We start from the raw sequence: 24356 nt of genomic DNA on the forward strand, positions 1-24356 counted from the left end.
TTACAATAATCAATCAGTTATCAGAAGGAAATAGTGTGTGTAGTGTGTGTACACAGACAGTGAGTGCACACACGCAGGAGCTAGTAGCCTATGAACAGTGACTGAGTGTCCTAGACTCCTAGTACAGTAAGTAGTAACAGTAAGTACAACTAACTAATTACAATAAGCAATCAGTTATCAGAAGGAAATAGAGTGTGTGTAGTGTGTACACACTACACAGACAGTGAGTGCACACACGCAGGAGCAGCTAGTAGCCTATGAACAGTGACAGTGAGTGTCCTAGTACAGTTACAGTATATAACTACAATACTAATACAATCAGTAGTAAAGGACAGCAGAAATACTGGTATAGATGAGAGAAATAAACAGAGGACAGGAGAGAACAGCTGCCCACACAGGCAGGCCCTGAGGCCTAAAGCTGTAAGCTTGCAGCAGCTGTCTGAGTCTCTCTCTATGTAACACAAAAGCTACTAACTAAAATACAATGTCTAACTAACTAACAACAATATAGGTGTGTATAGGAGGTGTATGTGAGCAAAAACGCTAGGTAAATGACCACAATAGAGCTCTTGCTAAGCCAAAGCACAAAGGAGCAACTCTCTCTCTGTACAAGTCTCAGGCAAGCACGGAGAAACCTAACATGGCGGCCGCTATTTATAGGGTAGGGGCTGGCCAGGGTCCCCCTCTGTGATTGGCTGCCGTCAGAGGGCCTGGGAGCCCTCTGATTGGCTCTAAGGACATCAATCTGGGCTATGACGCTATTCGAGCTCGGTACCGAGCTCGAATAGCGCCGGTTTGCTCGAATAGCTCGAATAGTGAATGGGCTATTCGAGTGTACTCGAATAGCCCATTCGAATAGCTACAGCTATTCGGAGCTCGAATACCGAGCTCGAATAGCTGAAAAAGAGCTCGAATATTCGAGCTACTCGAATATTCGAGCTCTGCTGAGCACCACTGCAGAGGAGAAATGATAAGCTAACTCTCTCACTGTGAAAACTTGTCTCTACACCTTCTACACCTTAATAACGCAAGCTTCTTCAGTGAATTAACACTGAAAATACCATTCATGTGGGGTGGTAAGTTTTCTCTTGCCTTATTATCTCCAGCATGATCTTAGTGAATTGACGCCAATGACTGATTCGCTGTCCTCTTCTGTAGTAAAGAATTTTGAATGTGGCCAGTGCTGGACAACTGCTTGTCCCTCCTGTGTTTAAAAAACATTTCTTCTAAACTCACCTGAGGGTGAGAGATAACCCGTTAGTGTCTGAAGAGGTGTCAGGTGTTAGAATCAGAAGTTATACTGCAAATATCCTTTTTTTTACATTTTTGCAGGAAGCAAGATGGAACAGAGGGAACAGATTCTTCAGTGTTGGTTAGCACAGTGAGTTGACTCCACACAATAGATACGCCAAAGGTATATATTACGCAACTAGAAATGGTGTGGGGGAGGCGCTCAATGGATGTATGTGAATGGGGGCATATGCAATATAATATATTATGATAAAGAGGTAGCTTACCTCTACTGAAGACTCACATGAGGTGAAAAAAGAGTCTTTATTTAGAACAAGTAGGTTATACCATTGGGTTGCAGCCCGCTTCGTCAGGTCAACACAAATGCACTTCCTCAGGTAAAAAACGCATGCGCATATGGTGGTGGCAGGACACTGCACCATTAGGCTCCTGTTCTTCCTTCATTCTACAGGCTCAGGGACCCCCAGTGTTACTGAGGTGAAATCCCTGACACCTGATCCAACCACATACGTTATGCAACTTTCACATTTTTAAATCAATAAAAAACACTAAAAGTAACAAAAGACCTATTTGTTTGGTCAATTAATTATTTACCAGGAACAGGGTTGCTCTCGAGTACCTTGTGATCATGGATTACCTGTGATCACGAGCATTTTTTGGCTCCGAATTCGGAAAAATGTAGAATCCGTGATCATTACATATCACAGATTCCGAATTCGTGTCAATTCATGATTAGCGAAAATTCGGTCGTGACCACGGCAAAAATCCACGATCACGAATTCACATTGCACATGCACGATAACCATTGGCTGACGTCGTTGGGCCAATCAGAGGGCCCCCAAGGCACTAGCAACCAATCAGAGGAGGGGAGCCTGGCCCTTCCCTACTCTATATAAGATGGGGGCCATTTTAGAATTTTGTCCTTGTTGTGTGACTTGTGGTACTGAGAGCATCTCCAGTGCTGCTGTGTGTCCGAGCAAGTGCTTTCACTGTGAAAACAGAGCTTTTTGCACCCTAACCACATTCTGAACACCTTAATTATATTGCTGTATAGGTAGATAGTGATTTGAGTGTTATAGTCAGCTAGTGTATACTGTATACTGTGCTAGGCTAGTGTTAGGTCTGTGTGCAGGCTAGGCCTTCTAGCCTAGGGTAGCCTTAGCCTAGTTAGCTGTTGTGTAGAGTAGTTTATCATTTGTACTGTTGTTTATTGCTTCATTTAGTGTTAGACTAGCAGCCGCAGTACTAGTTAGCACTTAGCAGCAGGCAGGCCAGCATCTTTTTGGTTATTTTCTGACTGCTGCACAGGGGCGTAACTAGAAATCCCCGGGCCCTCCTGCAAAAAAAAATTCCCACCAACAGCACTCCGGTCCGCAGCAGCAGCAGCTTCCCCCCACCACCACTTGAGGTCACGTTGACCCCAGCGGCCACCAGCCTGCCCTTACTGAGCTTGCTGTTTACCCCAAAGACCGCGAGCGACTTGAGGGCTGTTGTGGCAGAGTTTGAGGAGGAGATGATTGGGACAGGCGAGGAGGAGTTTGATGTGGAGGAGGTTGTTGGTGGCGAACAACATCCTGATTTTGATGAGGATGAGGGGCCTGATGTTAGGGCAGAAAAGGTGGTTGGGAGCTCAGAGGAGCTGTTTGGGGAGGACGATAATGATGGTGATGATGATGATGTGTTCTGGACTGTCCCTATGTGCCCAGGGCCGGTTCAAGTAACAATTGGGCCCTAGGGCAAAATTAGCCTAGGGGCCCCCCAACAGACACCCCCGAACAAAAAGCATCATTAGAGGCCCTTTGTTGCAGCCAAATTTCCCTCCTGGGCCCCTGAGCTTGCTACTGACCCTCCCCCAATCAACTCCCAACTTAACAGACTCTGCAGAGTCCCTGGGGAGCAACAGTTAAGATGGGGAGGGACACCTTGGTGGCCCCTACAGGCTCTGGGACCCTGGGGCAATTGCCCATTTTTTCCTATGGTAGCTCCGGCCCTGTATGTGCCACAGTTGGATGAAGGCAACTCGGAGGAGGAGGAAGCAGCGGCTGTGGCACAGAGATGCAGCAGCATGGCAACCAGGGGCAGGGCAAGCAGAGGGCGTGGAAGGCAGGAGCTACAGCCTGCTGCTTCAGCTGCTACCACCACCAGCACCCGCACCAGTCAACCCTTAACCAAAGGGAAAAAAGGCCAGCCTTCAAGCTTGTAGGCAGTGGCGGCGCCAGGGGGGTGCTTGGGGGTGCTCAAGCACCCCCTAAATTTGTCCAAGCACGCCCAAAGCACCGCCTGGCGTGAACTGACTTCGGGCATCTAAGAGACGCCGAGTCAGTTCACAGAGGCAGCCCGGAGCAGCAGGCAGGGCTACGGTAAGATGGCCGCCCGAAGCCCTGCTCTGCAGACTTGGAGTCTGCAGTACAGGGCTTCGGGCGGCCATTTTCCCGTAGCCCTGCTCGCCGGGTAAGGCAGGCTGCTGCAGGAAGGAAGAGGATCGTGGGAGCTGAGCTGCGCGCCACAATGAGGTCGGGAGAGGAGGAGGTCGGAACAGGAGGTCTTCTGACTAGGTGAGTAAATGGGTTTTTCTTTTCTTTTTCAGGTGGTGCTGCTGATTGTGGTCAGGACTGCTGAGCATTTTGCATATTGGGGTCAGATCTGCTGAGCATTATGCATATTGGGGTCAGAACTGCTGAGCATTGTGCATATTGGGGTCAGAACTCCTGAGCATTGTGCATATTGGGGACAGATCTGCTGAGCATTGTGCATATTGGGGTCAGATCTGCTGCGCATTGTGCATATTGTGGTCAGATCTGCTGAGGATTGTACATATTGGGGTCAGAACTGCTGTGCATTGTGCATATTGTGGTCAGATCTGCTGAGGATTGTACATATTGGGGTCATATCTGATAACGGTTGTGCATATTGGGGTCATATCTGATAACGGTTGTGCATATTGGGGTCATATCTGATATCGGTTGTGCATATTGGAGTCATATCTGATAACGGTTGTGCATATTGGGGTCATATCTGATAACGGTTGTGCATATTGGGGTCATATCTGATAACGGTTGTGCATATTGGGGTCATATCTGATAACGGTTGTGCATTTTGGGGTCATATCTGATAACAGTTGTGCATATTGGGGTCATATCTGATAACGGTTGTGCATATTGGGGTCATATCTGATAACGATTGTGCATATTGGGGTCATATCTGATAACGGTTGTGCATATTGGGGTCATATCTGATAACGGTTGTGCATATTGGGGTCATATCTGATAACGATTGTGCATATTGGGGTCATATCTGATAACGATTGTGCATATTGAGGTCATATCTGATAACGATTTTGCATATTGGGGTCATATCTGATAACGGCTGTGCATATTGGGGTCATATCTGATAACGGTTGTGCATATTGGGGTCATATCTGATAAAGATTGTGCATATTAGGGTCATTGAACGTGTTTTTTGTTCAAATCTGCTCACATTACGTGTATTTTCTTGAGAAAACCTGCACAATTATGGGAATTTTCTGGGGAAAGGGTCACCAAAACTTGGGCCCTCTGTCTTTGCGTTGCACTTTTAAAGGGAACCCGAGGTGAGAATAATATTTAGGCTGCCATATTTATCTCCTTACCAGCTGCCTGGCTGCCGTTTTGGTCCTCTGCCTCTAATTCTTTCAACCATAGAACCTGAACAAGCATGCAGCAGGTCAGGGGTTTCTGACAATATTGTCAGAACTGACAAAATTAGCTGCATGCTTGTTTCTGGTGTAATTCAGTTCACTACTGCAGCCAATAGATCAGCAGGGCTGCCAGGCAACTAGAATTGTTTAAAAGGAAATAAATATGGCAGCCACCATATCACTCTCACCCTGGGTTCACTTTAAATTACAGTTAGCCCCGCCCACATCCAGTCATGACCACGCCCATTTTTTCACCGTTGTAAATGGGTTGTAGCCACACCCATTTTTTGCCCGTCAGCTCCCCCGGAAATTGGTCCAGCACCTGCATAGCACCCCCTAAAAAAATTCCTGGAACCGCCACTGCCTGTAGGGAAAGTTCAGATCCCCAATCTCTGGGGGTGCCGCCGCCGCCGACACTGATGATGACGTCTTTGCTGCATAAGAACTGTTCCCCATGGCAGTGCACGTGCTGCGGTGCTTGCGCAGGGACCCTGAAGGCTGAAGGGGAAGCTGGGTCAGTTCCTGCCTGCTGGAGACCCTGAGCAGCGAACAAGGGAGTTGCAGCGGGTCCTTGTTTGGCGATTGGAGGAAGCCTTCCCCCAGCCTTCCACCCCTTCTGTCCCTGTCCAGCCAGCACAGCAGCCAGTGTCTGCAGCCAGCAGCAGAAGTTTTCGACCCAGGAGACCTGCTGTCTCTGAGTAAGTTGCTTTTACTGTCTCTGAGTAAGGCACCCTAGAAGACGGTAGAGCTGCAGAGAGTAGAGGTGCCGGCTGCAGCAGCATCCTCCTCTCAAAGTCAGAACCAGCGCCTGACCCGGATGGTGGCAGACTACATGGGGTCCTTCAGCGGGCTCGATACCGGCGATGACCCTGTAGACCCCTTGGAGTACCCCTTGGAGGTCAAGTGCTTGGAGATCTGGAGTGAGCTGGCGCAGTACGCCCTGGAAGTCCTGTCTTGTCCCCCTTCCAGCATGCTGTCCGAGAGGTGCCTCAGTGCGGCCGGTGGTGTGGTCACTGAGAAGCGCTCTCGTCTGTCCCCAGAGTCTGTGGACAGGCTGACATTCCTGAAAATCAACAGGCCTGGATGGAAGGCACATTCCTGGCCCCTGTAGTCGGTGATGGGGGCCGTGAGGAGGCTGGGAATCTCTTTAGCACATCAAGAAGGAGAAGAAGAAGATGGTGAAGAAGAATAAACAAACAAATGCAGAAAACAAATGTTTTTCATCAACATTATTTTTTTAATTATACATAATTAATTTAGGTTTTTCTTTAAAAAAACATGATGCTTTATGCATCATTTACCCTAAAAGAAGTTTTGGAAGCAATTTAAAGGCCAAATTCGTGATTACAAATCGTGATTCCGGATTTTGCCGTAATCACGAGGTGAATGCGGATTTGAATTTGTTTGCGTGGTCGTGATCATGGCTGAATTTGGATTTCCGCAAACCCGAATTCGCGGCAACTCGAATAGTAAAAGGGGATATTCGAGCATCCCTGACCAGGAATGGCCGTTCCACAGGAAAGCAAGCTAAGCAGACCAGATTTCCTGTTGAATTCCTTTTTTTAGCAACCACCAGCATTAATCGGCAGCACAAGCGGGTAGGGAACACTGAACGCGGACATACCTCTTCCATGCAACGGAGGTCTGGTCTCTGTAAGCGCCTCATGCTACTCCCTGATAAACAGGAAGTCGCGTCAGATGCTACAGAGAGGAACCTCAGACGCGTGGACCGCATGGAAGAGGTATTTTCGCGTTACATGTTCCCTGCCCGCTTGCAGACCTGCCAAGTGTCACATTTTCTCTGTGACACTAACGATTTGCAGCCTCTATCACGGCATCACAGGGCACTGGTCAAATGTCCCGACCTCTTCACAGAGCAGGAGAGTTTGCGTTTAACTGTTTCACCGCCCAGAGTCTTTGCAGAGAACACTAAAATACATGCATCACATCACACTCTGCAGCTTTGCCTCACGCTGAACTTCATCAGCAGCACAACATAAAACTCCAGGCTCATCAAGGAATGTCTCTGAAGTTGAGAGAAAGTGAGACAGGGATCTCTACCCTGGCTATCTGGTTACAGAGCATCTGAATAGTGAGGGGGATCTCTGCCCTGGCTAACTGGTTACAGAGCATCTGAATAGTGAGGAGGATCTCTGCCCTGGCTATCTGGTTACAGAGCATCTGAATAGTGAGGGGGATCTCTACCCTGGCTATCTGGTTACATAGCATCTGAATAGTGAGGGGGATCTCTGCCCTGGCTATCTGGTTACAGAGCATCTGAATAGTGATTGGCATCTCTACCCTGGCTATCTGGTTACAGAGCATCTGAATAGTGAGGGGGATCTCTACCCTGGCTATCTGGTTACAGAGCATCTGAATAGTGAGGGGATCTCTGCCCTGGCTATCTGATTACAGAGCATCTGAATAGTGAGGGGGATCTCTACCCTGGCTATCTGGTTACAGAGCATCTGAATAGTGAGGGGGATCTCTACCCTGGCTATCTGGTTACAGAGCATCTGAATAGTGAGGGGATCTCTACCCCGGGCTATCTGGTTACAGAGCATCTGAATAGTGAGGTGGATCTCTACCCTGGCTATCTGGTTACAGAGCATCTGAATAGTGAGGGGGATCTATACCCTGGCTATCTGGTTACATCTGAATAGTGAGCGGGATCTCTGCCCTGGCTATCTGGTTACAGAGCATCTGAATAGTGAGGGGGATCTCTGCCCTGGCTATCTGGTTACAGAGCATCTGAATAGTGAGGGGGATCTCTACCATGGCTATCTGGTTACAGAGCATCTGAATAGTGAGGGGATCTCTACCCCGGGCTATCTGGTTACAGAGCATCTGAATAGTGAGGTGGATCTCTACCCTGGCTATCTGGTTACAGAGCATCTGAATAGTGAGGGGGATCTATACCCTGGCTATCTGGTTACATCTGAATAGTGAGCGGGATCTCTGCCCTGGCTATCTGGTTACAGAGCATCTGAATAGTGAGGGGGATCTCTACCCTGGCTATCTGGTTACAGAGCATCTGAATAGTGAGGGGGATCTCTACCCTGGCTATCTGGTTACAGAGCATCTGAATAGTGAGGGGGATCTCTGCCCTGGCTATCTGGTTACAGAGCATCTGAATAGTGAGGTGGATCTCTGCCCTGGCTATCTGGTTACAGAGCATCTGAATAGTGAGGTGGATCTCTGCCCTGGCTATCTGGTTACAGAGAATCTGAATAGTGAGGTGGATCTCTGCCCTGGCTATCTGGTTACAGAGCATCTGAATAGTGAGGGGGATCTCTGCCCTGGCTATCTGGTTACAGAGAATCTGAATAGTGAGGGGGATCTCTACCCTGGCTATCTGGTTACAGAGCATCTGAATAGTGAGGGGGATCTCTACCCTGGCTATCTGGTTACAGAGCATCTGAATAGTGAGGGGGATCTCTGCCCTGGCTATCTGGTTGCAGATCATCTGAATAGTGAGGTGGATCTCTACCCTGGCTATCTGGCTACAGAGCTTCTGAATAGTGAGGGAGATCTCTACCCTGGCTATCTGGTTACAGAGCATCTGAATAGTGAGGTGGATCTCTACCCTGGCTATCTGGTTACAGAGCATCTGAATAGTGAGGTGGATCTCTACCCTGGCTGTCTGGTTACAGAGCATCTGAATAGTGAGGGGGAGCTCTACCCTGGCTATCTGGTTACACAGCATCTGAATAGTGAGGGAGATCTCTACCCTGGCTATCTGGTTACAGAGCATCTGAATAGTGAGGTGGATCTCTGCCCTGGCTATCTGGTTACAGAGCATCTGAATAGTGAGGTGGATCTCTGCCCTGGCTATCTGGTTACAGAGCATCTGAATAGTGAGGTGGATCTCTACCCTGGCTATCTGGTTACATCTGAATAGTGAGGTGGATCTCTGCCCTGGCTATCTGGTTACAGAGCATCTGAATAGTGAGGTGGATCTCTACCCTGGCTATCTGGTTACAGAGCATCTGAATAGTGAGGTGGATCTATGCCCTGGCTATCTGGTTACATCTGAATAGTGAGGTGGATCTATGCCCTGGCTATCTGGTTACATCTGAATAGTGAGGTGGATCTCTGCCCTGGATATCTGGTTACAGAGCATCTGAATAGTGAGGTGGATCTATGCCCTGGCTATCTGGTTACATCTGAATAGTGAGGTGGATCTATGCCCTGGCTATCTGGTTACATCTGAATAGTGAGGTGGATCTATGCCCTGGCTGTGTGGTCACAGAGCATCTGAATAGTGAGGAGGATATCTCATCTTTCAATATGCTTGTGAAGTGCTAGAAATCCTGTATGGATCAGTCATATTGGTGGCCTTCCTCTGTGCTATTACTCTTATTAATAACCCATATTGTGATACAAGATCCTTAATTAGGGATAATTGTGGGATTTTATGCATTTACAGACCTGGGACTAGAGTTATGCACTTCTAGGCACTGTGTTAACATTTCTGATATGGGAAGTTTTTTTTTGCCAGAAATAAAGAATTTAATATTTTGCACATTTCAGTCTTTAATTTCTTATTTAATATATTCATAACTCTTCATGTAGAGCTGTTTTACTGTAATTTATATCCTGTAATACAAATGTGTGCTGTGAGTATTCTTTAAATAGCTTGCCTACCATCGCTCCATGCGCCAAACTCTGCATAGGATGGAGGGGGGAACTGTATGGGGAGGGGCGTGGTTTTTTAAATGGGGGCATTGTTAAAGGCGTGGCAGGGGCGTGTCTTAGTTGCCCTTTTTCCTGGTTCCAAAAGCTGGGAGGTATGCGCTTGTGCTGCCGATTAATGCTGGAGGGGGGAGCACTGAAGGGAGAGCCCAAGGTGAGCGCGGGGAAGAGTGGACCCCCCTCCCCACCGCTCTGTGTGTCTATTGCTCTCCCCTCTTGCACTGTGACCCCACCTGCCTCTAAAAATGGCCCTGGGCCGGCCCCAGAGGGCCCCCTGCGGCTGCATTCCTTGCAGCCCCTATTGTTACGCCCCTGCTTAAAGGCATTTTCTCTCTTCAGATATGATTGTGAAATCCAAAAATCCAATTGATAAAATTCTGTACTCCAGTGGATAATGGAGTTTGTTATATATTTTATTCATTCTGTTACATTTGTCACTGTAATTACGGTACTATATCTACCAATTCTGTATCTTGTACCCAGGGCCGGCGCTACCATAGAGGCAGAGGAGGCAGCTGCCCCAGGGCCCCAGAGCTTGTAGGGGCCCCCAGTGGCTACAAGAGGAAAAAAAATTTCAAATCGGCCTTATAGTTTTTGAGAAAATCGATTTTAAAGTTTCAAAGGAAAAAAAATACACATTTAAAAACCTGCCGACTTTAATGGTTGATAGCAAATCCACCTTAAATGCTAGAAACCAGGGGTCGAGTCCTGCTTGAACGCGGGTGAACGGCGTCCACCCACTTTTTCTTCAAAGTGAACGCCGTTCACCCTGGCTTGTGTGGAGGGGGGCAGAGCAGGGAAGGCGAGCTATAGGGACAGTGGGGATGGGCGGACATCTCCCCCCCCCCCATCCCTCACCTTTGTGCTCCCCTTCCTGCCTCTCCCCTCCAGCGTTTTTAAGTGTCGGGCCGGCGGCGAAAGTGGGCGGAGACTTCCTGCGTTCCAGCCGCATGGTCTGGTCTTCTAGCCGCACACAGAGCGGAGCGTCCCATGCGACTGGAACGAGGTAAGTCTCCGCCCACTTTCGCCGCCGGGCCGACACTTAAAAACGCCAGAGGGGAGAGGCAGGAAGGGGAGCACAAAGGTGAGGGATGGGGGGGGTGGGAGATGTCCGCCCATCCCCACTGTCCCCATAGCTCGCCTTCCCTGCTCTTCTCCCTCCGGGTGGGGACACACCTGGCTACATGGGCACATATACCCCTGACTACATATACTGGCCACATATACACCTGCCTACATATACTGGGGACATATACACCTGCCTACATATACTGGGGACATATACACCTGCCTACAAATACTGGGGACATATACACCTGCCTACATATACTGGGACATATACCCCTGCCTACATATACTGGGGACATATACACCTGGCTACCTGGGCACATATACCCCTGCCTACATATACCGCGGACATATACACCTGCCTACATATACTGGGGACATATACACCTGCCTACATATACTGGGGACATATACCCCTGCCTACATATACTGGGGACATATACCCCTGGCTGCATATACTGGGCACATATACCCCTGGCTGCATATGCTGGGCATATATACCCCTGCCTACATATACTGGGCATATATACCCCTCACTACATATACTGGTGACATATACACCTGCCTACATATACAGGGGACATATACCCCTGCCTACATATACTGGTGACATATACACCTGCCTACATATACTGGGGACATATACACCTGCCTACATATACTGGGCATATATACCCCTGCCTACACATACTGGGCATATATACCCCTCGCTACATATACTGGGGACACATACCCCTGCCTACATATACTGGGCATATATACCCCTGCCTACATATACTGGGCATATATACCCCTCGCTACATATACTGGGCACATATACCCCTCGCTACATATACTGGGCACATATACCCCTGCCTACATATACTGGGCACATATACACCTGCCTACATATACTGGGGACATATACACCTGCCTACATATACTGGGCATATATACCCCTGCCTACATATACTGGGCATATATACCCCTCGTTACATATACTGGGGACATATACCCCTGGCTACATATACTGGCCAATATACCCCTGGCTACATATACTGGGGACATATACCCCTGCCTACATATACTGGGGACATATCCCACTGGCTACATATACTGGGCACATATACCCCTGGCTACATATACTAGGCAACTATACCTCTGGCTACATATACTGGGGACACCTATAGACCTGGCTACCTGGGGGTACCTATTTTGGGGAAACTACTGTCAGATTATCTGCATTTTTGTGGAACCGCTGTTATGTATTTTGGGGAACAGCTGCCAGATTATGTGTATGTTAGGGGAACGGCTGCTGCCAGATTACGTGTATTTTGGGGAACTGCTGCCAGATTGTGTATGTTTGGGGGACCACTACTGCCAGATTATATGTCTTTTGGGTGTTACGTGTATTTTGGGTAATCCGCTGCCAGGTTTCGCGTATTTTGGGGAACTGCTTCCAGATTATGTGTATGTTGGTGGAACTGCTGCTGCCACATTGTCTATTTTGGGGGAACCACTTCCATATTATCTGTATCTTGGAGGAACTTCTACCAGATTATGTGTCTTTTTGGTGAAATGCTGTCAGATTGCATCTATTTTGGGGGATACACTACGGCAGAGCTCAAACTTCCTTGGCAGACCTTTTACATCACTGCTAAGGTCATGTATATTTGGCCCCACCCATGACCACGCCCACCGTGTACTTGACCATGCCCATTTTTTTGCCGCGCCGCGCAGAGGTTCTCCAGGTGAGTCCACTCACTTCTTTTCCCAGGACTAGACCCCTGCTAGAAACCCTACATTTTCAGGATATGTTAAGGAGATCATTAGGAATAAGAGGAAAAAACAATTTTTCAAAAAGACCTTATCGTTTTTCAGAAAATCGATTTTAAAGTTTCGAAGGAAAAAAATATACTTTTAAATGCGGTAAATGTCACTTTTAGTAGCAAACCTAACGGTAGTGTCATTTTACATGCATCAAACGAAAGCACAATAAATTTCCTGACGGGGTTTCCAGGGGGTCTATACGCAGCCGCAGCGCTTTGGCCAGGGATCGCTATACAGCCGCAACATGGCTGTATGAAGATCCCTGGCATTTTTTTCTATTTTCCCAATTTTTTTTTTATGTTTAGAGTGTGGGAATTTTTTTTTTTTTAAATTATGTGGGGTCCCTTCTCCTGAAACTTTTTAACCCCTTGTCCCCCATGCAGGCTAAGGTAGCCAGAATGTGGAGCTCCGACCGATTGGGACTTCACACCCTGACTATACCAGCTGCAAAAAAGGTCCCCTAATGCCGATTTTTGTTGCGGGGTATATGTTGGGGGGGCCCCCCAGGTTTATTTTGCCCTGGGGCCCCATTGTTGCCTAAACCGGCCCTGCTTGTACCAGTGTCTATTCTTGGTGTACACCATTGTCTGTATTATTAAGTACCCCATGTTTCTTACTCTGTACAGTGCTACAAACTATGTTGGCGCTTTATAAATCAATACTAGCAATAATAATAAAATCTCACTTTTCAAAAAAGCTGTATAATCTGTTTCTCGGGTTGAGTGACCCTTTAAATGTATTTATAAAGATCCTGTGATTTATTGCTGCCCGATAGGGACCGTCGCTCAGATTGCAGATCCGCTCAAGGGCAATCTAATTGCGTCTCCCACGCCGTCATCGCTGCGGCTGTCATTGAGACGCGGTGCTGCACAGCCCAGGTTTAAAGTCTGTGCCTGTCACTCCGCGAGCTGGCCGACTCCGCCAGGGCCCTAATAAGACTGAAATGCTTGCCTTGACAACTCTTAGCCTGCAATTACATTTTGTGCAGAGTGAATGATGGGTGGACATTAGAATTAACTCACCGCCGATCATTAACTGCTTCTACTACATATGCACTTCTGTAATATCCGCTCGTTAAAGGCCGAGGTGCAGAACGCGGACGAGTCATCATGAAGGTATGGATCGGGAGAGGAACGGGCAGGAGGCTCGGAATAGAGCGTGGTAGCGGATCAATAATGGCGATATATTACACCTCCTCAACACTCCTTCCCTATTAGAGAGGAAGGTCACGCTGGATACCTGCGTGCGTTCTGGCTGACGGGCTGGTGGTGACGGCGAACAGAGCCTAAATGAGAAACATCCCCCCAGAGCTGAAAACACGAAAAGGGCCCGTGGCAAGCGAGCCGGCCGACCAATTAGCGGACCGTTTCTAACTGCTCCAAAGAGTGTCACGTTTTGGAAGAACAGTCGGTTTTTATTAACAATAAAAAAAAAATAGGAAAAAAGTTAAATAAAATAAGCAGGCAGCACCTGGCGCAGCCACGCTAATGATAAAGTTTAACCTCCTACCTTTTCAGTTGATGACTTTAAAGATGTCGTCTATAGATATATTTAGCATTTTTCGGTTTTCGGCGTTCCCCCCTGCGGCACATTAGGGAGAGGGACAAGATGTAAGAAGGCGTTATAGCAAGAAATGGCGGCAGGAGAGGACTTTACCAATTACCAGCGATGTCTCTTAAAGCAAACCAGAAGCGAAAAAAAAGGATGATATAATGAATTGTATGTGTAGTACGGCTAATGAATAGAACATCAGTAGCAAAGAAAATATTCTCATATTTTTATTTTCAGCTATATAGCTTTTTTTAAATAACATTGCATCATTCTGTCATATTCGCAGTTTAGAAACCACACTCAGCCCATATGCAATTAACTTTTTCTCCTGAGTTTTCTCCTAGGTGATATTTTTAGGCTTGTCAATAAAATGCGTTTTACACCACCAGCAAGCAAGAAAATACTCAGAATAATTTTCACAGTACTTCTTCACCTTCTTTTTTTGGTACTTTTTATCAGCAAAATACTAAAGTTATTTTGAACAGAAGATGAAAATTTATCTCCCAGGAGAAAACATAGAAAACCTAGGAGGAAAAGTAAATTGCATATGACCCTCTGTCTTTTAGGCTGCTTTCACAGTGGGACGTTAAAGTCCCACGTTACAGCAGCCAGTAACGCAGCCTAACTCACAGCACTGTAAAATCAATGTGCTGTTCACAGTGCACACATTGCGTTAGGGCAGGGGTCTCAAACTCAATTTACCTGGGGGCCGCAGGAGGCAAAGTCAGGATGAGGCTGGGCCGCATAAGGATTTTCACAATCGCGGCGCATCGCCGCCTCTGCCCGCCCCTCTCACTCTTCCTTCACAGAGAGGGGCGGGGAGAGGCGGCGATCCGTGCGGCGATTGACGTCAGGAGGGGCAGAACTGAAGCTGAAAGCTCTGCCCCTTCCAGGAAATGCCGGCGGATTGCCCCTCGGGCGATTTGGGGGCTCTGCAGCCCTCGTTTAGCGTCGGGGATGCGGCGGATTACTTGGGAGCACTGAAGCAAACTATAAGGAAGCTTTTGCCAGCGAGGGCCACAAAATATTGTATCGAGGGCCGCAAATGGCCCGCGGGCCGCAAGTTTGAGACCCCTGCGTTAGGGTATAATGCTGCACGTTAAATGAAAGTGCTGCATGTTGTACGTTATACCCCTATAGAGCTGCGTTAGATTGTTTGCACATGCTCAGTGACTAGCTACATGGCTAATTAATATTCACTGCACTGTGGTGACTGGTGGTGGGACTCGTAGTGTTGTCCGAATCATGAACGAATCGTTCATTTGATCCATATCTTTTTTGTGAGTCGAATCATCGAGATCATCACAATTAAAGATTCGGTTCACAGTGGATGTCTGTCTGGAAGAAACAGGAACATTATTATTATTATTATTATTTATTGTATTTATAAAGCGCCAACATATTACCCAGCGCTGGACATTAGTTTAGGTTACAGACAATATTTAGGGGTGACAAACAGCAATATGCCAATACAGGAATACAAGAAAACCAGATCACACAGCACAGTATGAGTACAAAGTAATGCTTAGTCACTGGAGGGGAGCATGGAGATTAGGCAAGTTAGGTTCACTCAGATGCATGGCATGGGTTCACAGTAATGGAGGTGCATGATCAGGTAGGACACAAAAGGAGGAGGGCCCTGCCCAAAGGCTTACAATCTAAAGGGAGAGGTAGGGACATGAGAGGTAGGGGACCAGAGTTCAGAATGTACAGTGCAGGGAAAGTCCTGTCCTGCTAGCCATTTCATCCCCAGTCTGCTTCCCTAGTAAAATCATTCAAATGATTCGGTTCAAAGATCCGGATCTTTTCAATGATCCGATTCAAATGATCCGAATCTTTAAAAAGATCTGGACTTCCTATCACTAACCTGGAGCGGCTGCTTTGAGAGCTGCATAACGCAGCTCAATCTGAAGCCGACTTCAACACCACCAGGCGTTGCGTTAGGGGCATGTTATGCGACCATAACGTCCCCTAAAACGCAACGTCTTGGTGGGAAAGTAGCCTAAAGCTATAAAACAAAGCAGAAATAATGACTCTTTGAACTTTGCAGTAAAACCTTATCTCAAGCTGCCTCACTCTGTTTCTCGATTGTTTAAGGCTAGGTGAACACATAACAGAGCGGAAAAGGGCGCGTTTTATGTACGGTACATTTTTTGTGTGTGCGCGTTTGTAGTACGTTCATTTTTTCCTGCATATACATTTTGCGTTCTTTTTTCACGCATTTGCGGTTCGCATATACAAAACGCATATGCGTTTTGTATGCATTTTCCATGCATTTTTACATTGCGTTTTATGCAAATCACTAGGAAGACAACAGGAAGCGGAAATACATCAGAAAACAAATTAAAAAACAAAACGTATAAAAACGCATGAAGATCGCATACAACAGGCAATACATTGCATTCACATTGAATTTCACTATGTGCGGTTTTTATGCGTTTTTGAATTTTATGCAACAAAACCAGCCTTTTTAAAAACTCATGTTTCAAAACGCATATGTGTTTTTATATGCGTTTTTTCATGCGGCCCATTGACTTCCATTAGCGGCAAAAACGCTGCGTTTCACAGTAAGACGTTACAGGCGCACGTTAGAGCAGCCTGTAACGCAGCCCACCGCACAGTAATGAAAAATCAATGGGCTGTTCACAGTGCCCACGCTGTGTTACATTGTAACGCAACACGTCAAGTTAAAGTGCTGTTTGCTGTACGTTATGCGCGGCTAAGCCGCGTTAGACTGTTTGCACATGCTCAGTAGTGTTGGAGGAGGAGGTCTTCCCTCCTCCTCCTCCTCGGCCAGCCACATGGCTAATTAATATTCACTGCACGGTGTGACATGCAGTGTTTACTTCCTGGAGCGCCGCTCTGTGCGGCGATTGTCTGGCGGGACCACGTGATGCCGCATGCGTCCAAGAGTACGCATCACGGACGCCAGAGTGAGCTGCACAACGCGGCTCACTCTGACGTCCACATCTAAAAGCACCAGGCGTTGCATTAGGTGCACGTTATGCGACCATAACGTCTCCTAAAACGCAACGTCTTGGTGTGAAAGTAGCCTTAGTGCTTCAGAAAACAGGACTGTACCAAGTTGGGTGGATTAGCTCAGAGACGCTGAACAACTAAAGTTTTTAACTCTTCCTATACTGGAAAACAAAATGAGTCCCTTCTTTGATGTTGCTGTACAACACATACAATTAATTATCTCATTTTTATTTTATTTTTGTTTAAGGTTTGCTTTAAACCCCAAGTCATAAATAAAATTAATATTAATTAACCACAAGTCAGAAATAAAAATAGAAATTACATTTCAAATGTACATTAGTTGTTGCCCGCATCATCAAATGACTTTTTTTTTTTTAATGCATAAAGTTGTAAATAGTAATTTCATCAAGGTTTTCCACGGCTGTTACCTGTCTCAGACCTCCAAACTTCTGACAACAGAAACTAGCAGCTGCTGCATTTCCTACAGTGGCGTGAGACTTGTTACACTGTAAAGCATAATGGGAGTAGGCTGATAGCAGAGGGTTGTACCTGCCCTATTCCCAGCCTGAAACAAATGCAGGGGCTGCCTACTGACTGCACACCTATCGCCACCTCCTAACTGGTATAACTGAATGACGAACAAATGTGTGATCACAGAACTAGATCAGTAATTCATCTGTTTAGGTATGTGGCTACCTTATAACAAATGGAAAGTGTTACAATAGGTTAAAGAGTTGTGAAAGTACATAGATTTTTTTTTTATTACTTATTTTGTTAAGGGGTTTAAATGGTTAGTAATTTAGGGCTATAAATAACACTTTCTATAAATAACACTTTCTCTGCAGTTGGACTTGAGAGCCAGCGAGCACGTGCTGCCCCCGATGCCTACACTGCAGGGATCCGAAGTGCTGCACCCTGCGTGCAGTAAGCATGCATCATGAATACAGCGGCCACTGGGGACACGCCCTGTACGGCATACGGAGCAGGACTGGGGTGAAAAATACTGCATATTGTGGTTTCTCCTTCATAGGAGGACATTCGGGGAGCCTCGGTGAGATGCCTTTGCCCCATAAGGCGCCTGGAGGCACGTGCCTAGGGTGCCTTATGGAAAAACCGTCCCTGGGCGTAGCAATAGCCTGCAGCTGCTATGAGGCCCTGAAGCAGAGGGGGCTCAGGTGGAGCTTAAAGAGACACTGAAGCAAAAAAAAAAAAGATATAATGAATTGTTTGTATAGTACGAATTATTACTATTATTTATTATTACAAATCATTATATCATCATTATTTTTTTTTTGCTTCAGTGTCTCTTTAAGGTATTCACTATTAACTTTCTGGTGTCTCAGTGCCCATGGACTATACTGTATGCAGTGTTGATTCCATGAGAATGTAAATTGGTCACATATCCATAGGGCAGGGGGCATTGCTCAGGAATGCCTATCTCTGCTGGCCCATTAAAGTTTTCCTGTTTTTTTTTTAACATTGTTTATACTTTTTGTGCACATTAAAGAGGAACTCCAGTTAAAATAATATAATAAAAAAGTGCTTCATTTTTACAATAATTATGTATAAATGATTTAGTCAGTGTTCGCCCATTGTAAAATATTTCCTCTCCCTGATTAACATTCTGACATTTATCAGATGGTGACATTTTTACTTCTGGCAGGTGATGTCAGTGGAAGTAGCTGCTGCTTTCTTTTTTGGCAGTTGGAAACAGCTGTAAACAGCTATTTCCCACAATGCAATGAGGTTTACAGACCGGAAACTGCCAGGACTATGGTCCTCACAGTTTCCTGTGGGAGGGGTTTCACCACAATATCACCCATACAGAGCCCCCTGATGATCCGTTTGTGAAAAGGTAAAGATTACGTATGTAAAAGGGAGTGTCAGCTACTGATTGAGATGACGTTCAATTCTTGGTCACGGTTTCCTTTTAAGTGGTTAAACATCCCGGACAGGACGTCAGTGGGTTGCTGAAACCGTCAAGACGCAATTTTTTTTTTAACCTTTTTTTTTAAAGCCAAATCCTTAATTTCATTAATCTCTTTAGCAATACCAATATAATGAGGCATAATATTGATTTCCTCACGTACAATTTAAAAGCTCGACTTCTTCCCGTAGAATTAAGCGCCTGAGAGTGACGGTCAACCTTTCCTCCGTCACATCTTTAATTTAGTTGTTATAATTAGGCTGTAACTGGTGTCACTGGGACGGCCGGGGAGCGCGGCGCTCTCCTCTGCTTGTCTTGATTAGCGCACTTCAGATGGAGAGTAAATTAGAATGAAAGACTATACAGTCCAATTACAGATAAAACCAGCAAAGTGTGCCGTGGTAATTACATGCCAGCGTTCTATCTTGCACATCTCCCATCTCCCAGGGCACCTCGAGCTGGGTACTGTGGCTCCAGTCGATAGTTGCTGCTGTGAGACGTATGTGGGTAAAGCGCTGTTTAGTCTCTATTAGGCGACAACAAGATGGAGGATGGAACGTTTAAAACAAACTTGAAGCAAAAAAAAAAAAAACCCAAAACGGGTAGCAGTAAAAAAAAAGGGTGCTGGATAAGGGTGGACGAAAAAGGCACCGCCATAGACTCTAATGCAATTATCGTTAATATGGTGAGAAAATCAGAAAAAAGGGTGCCGCAATAAATATGGTTAACAACATTAGATCACAACAGTTTTTTGAAGGATGTTATTTTAGAAGCTGGCAACGTTATAGTTTTTATTATTTTGTTAGTATGTACAGATTTTACATTATCAAAGATATTATAATTTCTATGTGTAAAAGGAAGTGGTTAGGGTTAAGCACCAAAAGGGGGAGTGGCTAGGGTTAAGCACCACCAGGGGGAGTGGTTAGGGTTAGGCATCACCCAGGCGGTAATTAATTGTAGGCAACACCGGGGGGGGGGGGGTTAGGGTTAGGCATCACCAGGGGGATGGTTAGGGTTAGGCACCACCAGAGGGGGTTAGGGTTAGGCACCACTGGGGGGTGGTTAGGGTTATGCCCCACCGGTGGGAAGGGGGGAAGGGGTGTTAGGGTTAGGCGCCACCAGACGAGTTGTTAGTTTTAGGCACCACCAGGGGAGGTTTCTTTGTGAGAGTAGGGTTGGGTTAAGCTGTATTGTTGAATTACGTGATTATTTTTAACTTTAATACCTTTTCGTTATTATTTCCCCTGTTTTCACAACGGTATTTATCGTTAACCAAGTTTGACAACGATGTTTATCGTTAGCAGATTTCATTATCCCCCGGCGCCATTTCGTTATCCAGCCGGGCCCTTTTTCCACTGCACCTTTTTTTCATGCACACAAAAACCGTATGAATTGTATGTGTAGTGCAGATAATGAATATAACATTAGCAGCACAAACAAGCGTCTCTTATTTTTATTTTCAGTTGTATAGCTTTCTTTTTTGTTTTCTTAATAACACTGCATCATACTGTCATAGTTGCAGTTTTAAAACCACACTCTGTCTTCTAAGCTATAAAACAAAGCAGAAATAATGGACCTTTGAACTTTCCTGCAGTAAAACCTTATCTCAAGCGGTCTTTCACTGTTTCTTGGCTTTTTTAGTGCTTCAGAAAACAGGACTGTATTGGACCCAGTGGGAGAGAAGCTCTTTTACATAGATAGCAACTAAAGTTTTTTAACGCTTTCTGTACTGGAAAACAATATGAGATTCATTTCTTTGCTACTAATGTTCTATTTCTTAGCTGTACTACACATACAATCAATGATCTTAAAAGTTTATTTTCGCTTCAGGTTTCTTTAAAGTGAAATTTAACTTTGTTAAAAACCTGTTGCAAATGTATTGGGGCTAGGCAAGTCTTTATTGTTATGTAATTGTGTTTGCAGCCACCACCAGGTATGAGTTTCCAGAAATCTACATAAGCACAGCATGCAAATCTAGAATCTGTACTCTGTTGTACGCTGATTTAGGCTTGGAGCCCTCTAGGGATAGCTCCTGTGCTTGCAGTCTTGCAAGAGCTTTGCAGTGTTCATACACCTGGCCTGTAGATGGCGTTGTTCTTCTTGTTTTTCTGCATAAGATTATGCGGACTGTTGTGGGTTGTTGGTTCCTGTTCTGTCTGGCTACTAGGAACACAGAGTGAAGACGCTGCATATATAGAGAGTGAGTGAATCCTGAGAATAAACTAAGTTTCAGTTATCCTGTCTCTCTGACTACTGAATACAGCAGATTCCTGAAGCATTTTTGGCAGCAATTAGAAGAAAAAAGTTTAAAATACCAGGTCACCCCCTTGGGTGCTTAGCACCCCTTACACACAATGTCATAGGTGCGGCAATATTTACAATGACCTCTTGTGCTTTAGGGTGCCCCACCAGAAGCCAGACATCAGGAAACCCCGAAAGTTGTTTAAACTTTATTTAAACTTAAAAATCGCCAACAAAGTTGCTACAGCGTGACTTTTGAAAAGCAATTCAAAAGCATTTTTGCAGCGTTCCTATCTCTTACACTGGAGCGAATTCGCTCCAACAATGCTGCTTGCTGGACCTGCAATAGCATTTTGGCCATATTGCAACTGCAAGCGTGAGTTCACCTCCATTGACTTGTATTGGCATAGCGCATTTTGGGATTGCCGGCGATCGTCAGCTGAAAGCCATCTAGCACGCCCCAGGCCTTAGGGATGGTCAATGAGATGGACTTGATTGGCTTATGTTCAAGCTGCATAGATTTGCATGCAGAATCAATTTGCATCTCATTGACCGGATCCCTACTCTGTTTGCACTACAGATTGGGTGCAGAACTGCAGATACATGGATCTACATCTCAAATCACCAATGGGAAAGTGAATAACATTGGCTATTAGGGATGGTCAAGAATTGCCAAATTCCGAAAATGAAAAGATTCCAAAATTTTGCAAGTACAGTAATTTTTGAACGAATTCTGAATTTTGCAGATTCCGCAGTTGCAGTTTGCATCTCAAAATTGTAATTTATTAAGAATATATTTTTACACTAGACATAGATTATGGTTTGTGTGAATTTGCAAAAATATAGGTTAAATAGGTTAAAATTCTGCTTAGAATCTTTGCTTTTTTCGCTTCAAATTTTCACTTTTACTCTAAAATTTAATCCGCGCAGCGACTTTTTTTGTACGTTGAGTTGTAACGCTGTGTTGAAAGTCCGACTTTAACATCGCATCAAAATGCAACATCCTACTGTGAATCTAGCCTGCCTCTGGGACTTTATTACTTCTTTTTTATATATTTAATATACTTTTTAACTTTTTACCCCTTATTTGTTTTCATAACTAGGGCTAGGGCTAGGTTTCCCAACTACTTTCACTTTTTTATTACATTTTTCTAATATATATATATATATATATATATATATATATATATATTTTATATTTTTGACAAGATATTATTTTAACCATTTCAGCCTGCGGGTATTTTTCATCTTATGAACGTGATGAATTTTCACATTTCAACACTCCTCCCCTTCATTCCCCAATAACTTTATCACTACTTATCACAAAGAAATGAGCTATACCTTGATTTTTTTCCGCCACCAATTAGGCTTTCTTTGGTGGTACATTACGTTAAGAATTATAATATTCTAAAATGCATTTTAATGGGAATAATAAGAAAAAAAATGGAAAAAAATCATTATTTGTTTTCGGCCATTATAGTTTTAGAATACTACATGCTACCGTAATTAAAATCCCCACATTCTATTTGCCCATTTGTCCAGGTTATTGCAGCATTAAAATTATATCCCTAGTATAATGTATTGTGACAATATTTTATTTGGAAATAAAGGTGCATTTTTTCAGTTTTACATCCATCACTAATTTTTGGATCATAAATTATTAATAACATGCCCTTTTTACATGTGTATTAAAAAATGTTATTCCCCTGACACAGCAGGTGTAATTTTAGTATTTGACCACAAGATGTCCCCATTGAGCACTTCAATGGAAGCCTGCGATCACGGTGACCTGCAGGGAGATTAATGAATGGGAAGTTTGTTCCCATTCATTAATCTAACAATCGGCAGCGGCCAGTAAGTGTCGGAAATCGGCGGCGGGCGGAAGCGCGGCGGATGTATTTCAGAATGAACACTGTTTTTGAGCTAAAACAGTGTTCATTCTCGGTGTCCATGTACGGATTGGCACAGGGGACTTTTGTCCCCTGCAGCCAAACTCCCCTTGCTCCGGCAACATCGCGATTGCGGGCATTTGCCCGCACGATCGCCTGCAAAGCACACCAAACTAAAGGGACATGACTAGCGTGTCCCTGCAGGTGTAGAAGCTGCCAATACAGACGTGAGGCTCACATCCCAGCGGCAAAAATGGTTAAAGGTGTATGCTTCATTAGTCACAAGGGTCAGGGTTACCATTTACAGTATACTATTACCGGTCACTAGGGTTAGGGTCTCATTATAATTGTTATCTTAGGGTTGATTCACAAAGCTGCACTGCTTTTGCTTGTTAATAATTCTCAGCACACGCTATGCAGTCATGCCGTGCGCTGCAAAATAACGCTATTCTACTTGTAATATCTTTTTTTGGAGCGTGATTAGAGATGAGCGTAATGGAGTAATTACGATTTCGTGAAATTTCGCGTAAGCGTAATTTTGGCCGTAAGTACATAATCGTAATGAAGAAGGATTTCGCGAAATTTCGCGTAAGCGTAATTTTTCGCGTAATTTTCGCATTGCACCGGTTATTACGAAATTAATGCGTATGGTCATGCTCCCGAAGCGGAAAAGTTGACGCATGTATCAATGTTAGGTAGCCGCCGACTTTAAGGGTTAATAGCAAAGCCCCCTTAAATGCTAAGAGCCTCAAGAGGTCTGGGAGGGGGGACCCCACGTCGTTTTTTTTTTATATTTCCCACACTCAGAACAAAGTAAGTAAAACTCTTCCCACTTGGGGGAATCTATGAAAATAATACACTATTGTTACCTGTGCAAAAAAACCTGACATTTTCCGCATTTAAAAGACATTTTTGCCCTTGAAACTTAAAAATCGATTTTCTCAAAAACTATAAGGTCTTTTTGAAAAAAAAAATTTTCCTCTTATTCCTCCTGATCTCCTTAATATATTCTCCAAATTTGAGGCTCTTAGCATTTAAGGGGGCTTTGCTATTAACCCTTAAAGTCGGCGGCTTTTTTATATTATACGGAGCGTTACGGTTTAACGCGAAATTACGGTAGCTTTTAATGCGAAATTACGGCATGAACGAAACGCAAAATTTCGCGTTGAAAATTACGCTTACGGTATTTTAAATTACGATTTTAATGGCAATTTCGCTACGCTAATTTCGCATCGTAATCGCAAATTTCGCATGCGTAATTATAGTAATG

The 24356-nt window shown here is 45.0% G+C and overlaps 1 protein-coding gene across 10 annotated transcripts in view; it reads left to right on the plus strand.

Annotated features, from left to right (window-relative positions):
- LOC137539170 (uncharacterized) overlaps positions 1-24356 on the plus strand; it is an 892710-nt gene that overhangs the window by 719885 nt on the left and 148469 nt on the right. Inside the window, exon 5 of one of the 10 annotated variants that reach the window (XM_068261677.1) lies at positions 1333-1414. The exons of the other annotated variants lie outside the window; for them this stretch is intronic. Within the exon in view, the coding sequence (XP_068117778.1) occupies positions 1333-1377 (45 nt within the window). The 3' untranslated portion in view covers positions 1378-1414. The remainder of the gene's footprint in view (positions 1-1332; positions 1415-24356) is intronic. 10 annotated transcript variants of the gene reach the window in all.

Source organism: Hyperolius riggenbachi, chromosome 11 (assembly GCF_040937935.1).
Source record: "Hyperolius riggenbachi isolate aHypRig1 chromosome 11, aHypRig1.pri, whole genome shotgun sequence".
Classification (NCBI taxonomy): domain Eukaryota; kingdom Metazoa; phylum Chordata; class Amphibia; order Anura; family Hyperoliidae; genus Hyperolius; species Hyperolius riggenbachi.